The following is an 8,458-nucleotide window of genomic DNA, read 5'->3' as shown; positions in this document are numbered from 1 at the left end:
CAAAGCTAAGACAACCCATATATAACATATATTTATTCTGACATTCTGAGCAACCAATGACTGTATATCTCCCAATAGTTAAATATCTTTCATGATTGAAATAAGTTCGCTATATAATAACCCTAACCATGTATGGTAGGTTAAAGTTATGACTATTTGTTGCTTTCCAGTATGATACGTACCCTTCTCATCTTTAGAAGTTCCCCCATTTCTTGAAGGTTTCATGTTGCCACGGCGGTGTGAAGGACGACCTAGCAAAATAATATAATAGCAACGTAAATTCGAAGTGTAACGGATGTACACATCTCAACAGAAATGAATCGTACCATGGTCTATTTAACGATTATATTAAGTATGTTTAAAACTTTTATTTATACCCGATGAAAAGATAATTAACTGTCACGTTTGTATGTAGATGTAGATACCTACATACATACATACATACATACATACATACATACATACATACATACACACACACGTATTTATAATAATTTGTTTACCATTATAAGTTTTACCTCACCTGATGACTCGTCTATACATTCTTCACCTTTTCCTCGTTTTTTAGGTTCCCCCATTTTGATCTGTGATGGTTAAATATTATTATGTTAATTCTTAAACAAACGTCTGCACTGCGTCTTGTACAACAAAGTACAGCGTAAATCATAAACCCTGAAACAAAACGTCATCTGACTCGACAAAAATCTCACTTACATTGCTATATTTATCGTCTGAATAGACAAAAATCTTACCAACAGCGTTTCGTCAATCACCTGGTCTGACAGACATATTTACCACCATTGTTACACTTTCTTTGCATCAGCGACCATTATCTTAGGAGATCATCGCCAAATTTTACGTCCATTGTAAACATAAGGTTGGCGCGTTCTTTGATATTTTTGAGAGTCAGTTGACTAAAATGTATCAATTGTAATTCAGTTCTTGTCATGCCAAAAAATAGCATGCGGAAATATTAATTAGATTTTTGTCGAGCCAGACAAGTAGGTTTTACAACGTCATCAAAGAGATATTTTTTCTAGTAAAGCAAAAAACTGTAGCAATGTTAGTGAGATTTTTGTCGAGCCAGACGACGTTTTGTCTCAGGGTTTATCATTTTCGTTGTAATAGTTTGTTTGTTTGTTTGTCTGTCTGTTTGTTTGTTTGTTTGTTTGTTTGTTTGTTTGTTTTATTTATTTACATGTCCTATGTGGGTTTACCAAGTGAACATTTCGTTCACTAAAAAGTACATGTACCGTATAAATTAAAGAGTTGCCATATCCAACCCACTGGGCTTAGAAGACACAATAAAACAGTATAAATATACATATTGAAAATAAATACTGGAGATAATTAATCATACAGTGTGCTTTTTCTCTTTCCAAAAAGCCTTATAAATAAAGTCAGCAGAAAAATTCCAGAACTTAGTCATGAGTAAATACAGTTTATCTTGTATACTTAAATTGCTAAAGTCTGGTACAAGTGCTTGTATTTTATTCAGAAATGGGCCCCGTATGTCATTGTATAAGGAACAGTGAAGTAAAAATTGTATTTCATCTTCAATAGAGAAAAATTACAGAGCCTATCCTCGTTTTGATTGGCGACTACCAAACTAATCTACTTTAGATATAGCTTTAACACTCAGGACTACGTCGATCAAAAAGTTTATTTTTTGAACGATCATCAACAATCGAATGTCAAGGTCCATAATTTTTGTTAAGTCCCAAAGATTGCACAAATGATTGATTGTTCAGCCTCGCTATTTGCCTATTAACACATGTGTCCTCATAAACAACCGCGTAGGGGTTGTAGTAAAACCCCATAGATTTTGTTAGGTTGTACTCAAGCACGAGGTCAGCTAGCTAGGGGGGGGGGGTTTCTCTGTCAATCGGTGTCGTCTATGATACACGAAGCCGTAAATACAAACCACCGTATGGCTCTGATCACTCATATTTGAACCGTTGAATTCTGAAAGATTTGCCACTAACCATGGAAAGCAAGCTATCATAATCTTAGATAGCCACAAGCTAAAGTTATTAAATTTGTTGTTGCATGTGATAGATCACGCTCCAAGTGGGTGATATCTTTGTCTTGCTGTTGGTATAATAATTCTGTTATTAGGATACATGTTGTATGTCGTATGATTTTAGAGATACGAATGTCTGTTGTACCGATAAATTTGTCATCAGAGTTGCAACTTTTAAGTAATTAACATAAGTAGTGACATGATACATCATAACTATATGATTAATAAGTGAATACTGCGATTATCTTTATGAATGGATGACATGACCATATATCCAGTGGTATCCGTTCATATAGAAACAAATAGTTAGTGTTAGAAGTGAAAGTTTGTAAACACAGTGGAATGCATTCTATTGAATTCATGAATGGTTTTTGAAAGACATGCGTAGGCAGGGTTGTCGTAAAACTCCGTAGATTGTTCATAAAATGACGAAGCATTCATTGTTGAACATGAGAAATTAGCTTTCGGATGAACTGTTGTACAAAGTTGGATTTTATGGTGGTCTATCAGGTTCTCCGGTCATCCACGGGGTTAAGCCAAAATTTGTAGCGTCGAAACAAAACCAGAAGATGTATTTCAATGTGTGCGTGTATTGTGTGGCTAAGTGCGTGTATTGTGCGGTATATTAGGGAGCGATCAGTTTTTACGACTGGGGTGGGCCGGTGACTTTTTGTTCATGTTGTACTTAAAAATAGTGAAACCCCCCCCCTGCAATTCATCCACAAAACAATCCAACCCCCCTCTGACAGATAAAAATCACAATGACCCCCCCCCCCCCCCAACCCATCTGTTGACAAGAAACACTCTTTAATTTTGTTCTTGCAAAAGACACTCTATTCTCAAACATAATACCGCACACTACACAGATAATTTTACATTTTACATTTTCTGGTAAATTGCTAACCAAAATCCATTGTTTCACATGTATAAAGCTCTTTAGATAGGAACCCTATGAGAAATATGATTGTCTGTTCTTGGACATACAAAATATTTATGTTTTAGTAACCAAAAGTTCTAGGATATCTCTTAGATTGAGTGAACTATTAATATTCAGCTAATTATCAAGTACAATATTATAAATGGAGATAATGTACTTGTAAACCCATGTCAATAACTGTCACACATAATGATGTACTTGCATCATATAATGAATTGTTTACATCATATAAAGATGTGTTCACATCATATAGTCAATGTATTGTTTTCTTTAGACTTAACACAACTGCGGCTTTCCATACATGTACACGTTTGCACTCCTCAAGGCACTTGTTTGTCCTGTGCATAATTGGCACTGACTCAAAACTCCCCCCCCCCCCCATTCATTGACCACATTGCTAATTTTAACCAAAATATTTTTGCGAAATAATCCCTCGCAGCTGAACCCACATTTTAGCAGTCAACACATACAATTTATATTTCAAAAAGCCCGTTTTTCGACACGATTTGTTTACAGTGCTTGTAATAACTATATACTTGTTTATGTCTATAAATGTGTCAACATGTTGAAAACTTCTACGTTGATCACCAGATAGTGATTTGCATACTGTTTATAACCTTTTATGACCTGGTCCACAACCTCCAAAGTGTCCATACAATACGACACACACAAACCCAGTCAACTGCATCAGATTTAGGGTCCTTCAAAACTAAACACAATTGAATATATTTCATGGTTTAAGAACTTTCACTTTTAGCTGCAATCTGTTGTCAACATTTTTACACTTACGAACTTGCTGTATTTTTATCCCAACTACAGTCGGTAACCGGCCATACTTAATAATGTAATAATATCACTTATCGTTCATTAGGCTCGGTATTTTTAACTGATTGGGAGGGCGGTGTTTTGGAGTTGAACATGGGTTTCTCAAACTTGCCCCCCCCCCCAACTCCGATGACCAAAGCCAAAGTGACCCTCCCAGTACACAAGTAAAGACCACATTTTCCTAAATACCCCCTTATACCTCTCTTATTTGAGAAATAATGCATGTATCACATTAAGTGGAAAATACAGATGGGGAGGGTACGTAAGGGGGTGTCCCCCTCCTGCAGTAGAACATTTCAGTTGGTCAGGATTCATTTCACGGTACCAAAGTGACTGTCAGTTATTTTGTCGTTTTCCAGCCCCCAACCTCCCCCCCCCCACTTAAAGTGATGTTTTTCAAAATGACTCCCACCAAAACACCGCCCCTTCCCCAGTCAGTTAAAAATGTCTTATACATAAAGTTATATACTTTTGTTCTTCTTTTCTTGGAGGAGGGGGTGGAGATAATTTCTTGTTTTCCATGCTGTAGCTGATCATGAAGACCTCTTAGAGTGTAAGTTTATGTATTTAACTTCGTATTGCGATGCTGACGAGGATGTGAGAGAGTCTAATTATTTAAGCATTTCAAACGATGTTACACTTTTTGTCATATAACCTTAGCATTTGGGTGTTTGAGACACACACAATTCTTGTTCGAAACACACACAATCCTTGTTCGAAACACACACAATCCTGGTCAAAAGACCTTAGCATTTGCCGTTTTGTGCAACAATTTACTCTAAAACAGGACACATCAAAAGATGCGTCAGTTCCAGGCGACAAAACAAACACTCCAGTCGAAACCACACCAACTTGTGTCTGCATCAACTCTCATTGACGGAACCCTTGATGTCTTCTGTTTTAGAGTAAATTGTTGCAGAAAACAACCAAATGCTAAGGTCTTATGACCAGAATTGAGGTGTTCGAAACACACTGAATCCTGGTCATAAGAGTTTAGCATTTGGGCATTTTCTGCAACAATTTACTCTAAAACAGCACATATCAAAGGGCCGTCAACACGGATTGACAGTTCGGGTAGTCTACAGGACGGGTGTTTTCGGTGACCAACACCCCGTACAATTCTGATCATGACTCTCCGACGCGTCGCGACGCGGCCCCGGCAGTGGCAGTCGTTCGATCATGGATTGGTGGGTACCCCGGCTTGTTAGCGAAATTTCATATGTACCCCTTTTCCAGTTAATATTTCAATGAAAAAGAACCCCCCCTTTTTTTTATATAGTGAATCTGGGAGAAAATCACTTCAAAAACCACAGAGAGAGAGAGAGAGAGAGAGAGAGAGAGAGAGAGAGAGAGAGAGAGAGAGAGAGAGAGAGAGAGAGAGAGAGAGAGAGAGAGAGAGAGAGAGAGAGAGAGAAATGGGGCATCGTACCCATATTCTCGGAGGGTGATCTGATAAAGTATCCCCTTTTTACGATTCCATGGACCTAGATGGCCGAAGAGATGCGAAGCATCCATTGGACCGCGACCAAGAAAATTGTGATATTGCGATTCTGAAGAGTCACTTTCACGGTAGTCATGCTCGCAGACGGTGTACGCGTTTCGCTCAAGGGACGACTGCTATCACGGCAGAGTCGAGTACCATCTAATTTGGATGAAGACTTATTTAAGTTTGAGCGTATCATACACCACTTTTTAAAATTTGATGTAGACACTGGACGTACGTACTCTACGAAAAGACACAGCGAGAGAGGGGTGAAAAAGGAGACACGAGAAACATCAGTGGAAAGCGGGATGGTCACCGAAAACACTGGACACCGCGTAGTAGACGTCTACTGACTGCTCTAGCGCTCTCTTCAACGTTGAAAGCGGAGTTAATGTCAACAATTTACTCTGTTCGACAGACCAGAAGTTAGTGTGTCTTAGACACCACACGAAATTGTAACAGTGTGTAAAGCAGGATGCTTTGAAGAAGTCACCTCCGACTAACGCATCTTTTGATGTGTTCTGTGTTAGAGTAAATTGCATAAAACGTCAAATGCGTCTTATGACCAGGATTCAGTGTGTCTCAAACAAGGATTGTGTGTGTCTCAAACAAGAATTGTGTGCGTCTCAAACACCCAAATGCTAAGGTTATATGACAAAAAGTGTCTATGACCCCCTGAACTTGACAAATTTTAATGATCCGAAAGTTCAATATTTTAAATGTGTGTAACCAAAGACGTATGTATATTTATACTTACAGATTTGCACACGTTGTTTAACTTGGCAGTCGTTTCCCTAACACCAATATCGCATCCATGCACCAACTGATCCCACCCGCTCGTAGTGAAAAGCTTTACAACAACGCCCACGCAATTGTTTATGAGTATGCAAATACGTTAATAACCACTGACAAGGCCTTACCAGGGTCACATATACGCATCAATTTGGGTTATACAGTGGGGAAAAACTTCTGTCCACTGTCTATGGGTTCAGTACCAAAAAATCTCAGACTTTTGTTTAAGTTTATCAGGAGGTGTCATTGCACTAATCAAGAAATTATAGAAATCGCAGGTTATACCATTTTCTGTTATAAGAATGCTACAAATAACAAACATTGCGTTTGTACAAGCTCCTTCCTGAGTGGCACACACACACACACACACACACACACACACACATACACATACACACACACACACACACACATACACATACACATACATACACACGCACACGCACGCGCGCGCATGTACTCACACGTTATCAGATGATCTTGTTTCTCAACTTTGACTTGTCACCGGTAGTGGTCACCAAAATGGCGCCAAAAAATTGTGATTTACACCCTAATTGGGTGAAGGAATGTGACCATTGTGACAGTGTGTGTCCAATCTTTCATTTCATAATACTTTACGGGAACGTCAGACATAACATTTTTGGCACATCTTGCTATTTCCAGCAAGACTTGCAAGGTTACCTACCCTCTGTCTGATTGATGTCATATGCCTGCCTGCCTGCCTGTCTGTATGTCTGATTGATTGATTGTCTATCTATACGTTTGTGCATGCGTCGAACTTATATATAATTTGAAGCTTGCATTCTTACAATATTGCCTAATTACCAAAATGATGTAATTATGCAAATGATTCACTATTAAAATTAAAAACCAATCAACAAGTGTTATAGGGCACAAATATTTAACTCAATACTCTCATAAAGATATAGACACATCTCAATGTAACGATTTCTAACATTGAGATGTGGTTCACTTCCTAGTACTAGAAGAAGAGGGGGATAGGAAGTAAGGAGCGGGCAAAATAACAACAGCATCATGACATTAATAACTGTTGATATAATAATGTTAGCATATATACCAAATAAATATTGATATAATAAAATGATTGCAATATATATATAGTTATTCTAACGAAAGACATATTTTATATTACCCACACACAGCACCACGTCATCCCATTCCCACCCAAAATACGTGACGTCATCATGTTTTCCTAAATCCAGGATTCAAATTTATTCAAATTCAAAGAGATTAAAGTTTCATGTCGTTTTGATACGGTATGCTCATATTCGCTACTACAAAATGCTGATGGTTAAAACCATCTGGATAGCCTGTATTTGTTCTGTTGTCAAAGCCCGAATCGTATATTTGCATACATGTTATCATTCCTTTAAAACATCTCTCATCTCCAAGACGTGCTCCCATTCGTGCTTCAAACTGTGTAGCTATCGCAATGTTGCCAATATATTTGGTTGCTATTTCCTTGCCATTGAGCCATAGTTTGTCATCTCCATAGTTGTATGATCCGCCAACAAAGTTCCATTCATATAGATTCAACTCATCCGCTTGTACTAGTGCTGGTTCTGTGAACACCATGTTTCGAGACATAAACCTGGCAAATACTTTGTTTGGCGCCATCAGCCAGAAATGGACACCCCAGTAATCACTATCGTAATTGAAAATAGGACCGTCTGGATCAGGTTCAGTGAAGTAAATGTATGCCAGGAGAGTAATGGAATATTTTGTATCGAAGGCACCATTATTAGGAAATCATTCTCGCAAACCAGAATTATTATTTCTACCACTACATTTCGAAATAAGTACTGTGGGAGGCTCGTTAAGAACGTTGCCGTAAAACAGGCCGTGGTTTGCGACGATGTAGGAAACTGGATGTGGGAGCTATACAAGACTGAGAATTAGCTTTGTTTTTGGCTTTGGTTTAAGAAATGAAGAACACTTTAAATTTCATTTTAAGTAATATTTGTACAAATGCGATCAAATGCGAAGCTGATTTGTCTTAGTAGCATGCTTTTCTTTAATATGCCTAGGGACCCAGAAAAGTCATTTAAATATTTACTTGTAAGGACAATATAGTGGTTTTATGAGTATTTGATTACCTCTTTACACAAATTGTTACCATGGAAACAAGTACTATAACACCCTGTTTTCAAACATTATTATATTACAAAGTACAAATTTTGTAGAATATTTTTGAAAAGTTTGGTGAAATTGACAAGATTTTAAAAAACGTGACATAACTTAGTACTTCTCCTTTTAACAATACTGAGATTATCGTCTGAAGAGACTAGGGAACTCCAAACTAGAGGCTGTCCTTTTTACACACAAAGTGTGTTTTGTCCTTACATGTCAGGGCGAAAGGTCGCCATGTTGTTTTGGC

The 8,458-nt window shown here is 37.8% G+C and overlaps 1 protein-coding gene across 1 annotated transcript in view; it reads right to left on the bottom strand.

Moving 5' to 3' along the window:
- LOC144448948 (uncharacterized) overlaps window positions 1-6,101 on the bottom strand; it is a 14,447-nt gene extending 8,346 nt beyond the window's left edge. Inside the window, exons 1-3 of the mRNA XM_078139333.1 lie at window positions 6,026-6,101; window positions 524-584; window positions 183-251 (exon numbers count right to left, since the gene is read on the bottom strand). Of these exons, the coding sequence (XP_077995459.1) occupies window positions 183-251; window positions 524-578 (124 nt within the window). The 5' untranslated portion in view covers window positions 579-584; window positions 6,026-6,101. The remainder of the gene's footprint in view (window positions 1-182; window positions 252-523; window positions 585-6,025) is intronic.
- Window positions 6,102-8,458: the final 2,357 nt, after the last annotated feature.

Source organism: Glandiceps talaboti, chromosome 18, assembly GCF_964340395.1.
Source record: "Glandiceps talaboti chromosome 18, keGlaTala1.1, whole genome shotgun sequence".
Lineage (NCBI taxonomy): Eukaryota > Metazoa > Hemichordata > Enteropneusta > Spengelidae > Glandiceps > Glandiceps talaboti.
The sequence above is the reverse complement of the archived record's forward strand: the minus strand, read 5'-3'. Positions and strand labels throughout refer to the sequence as shown.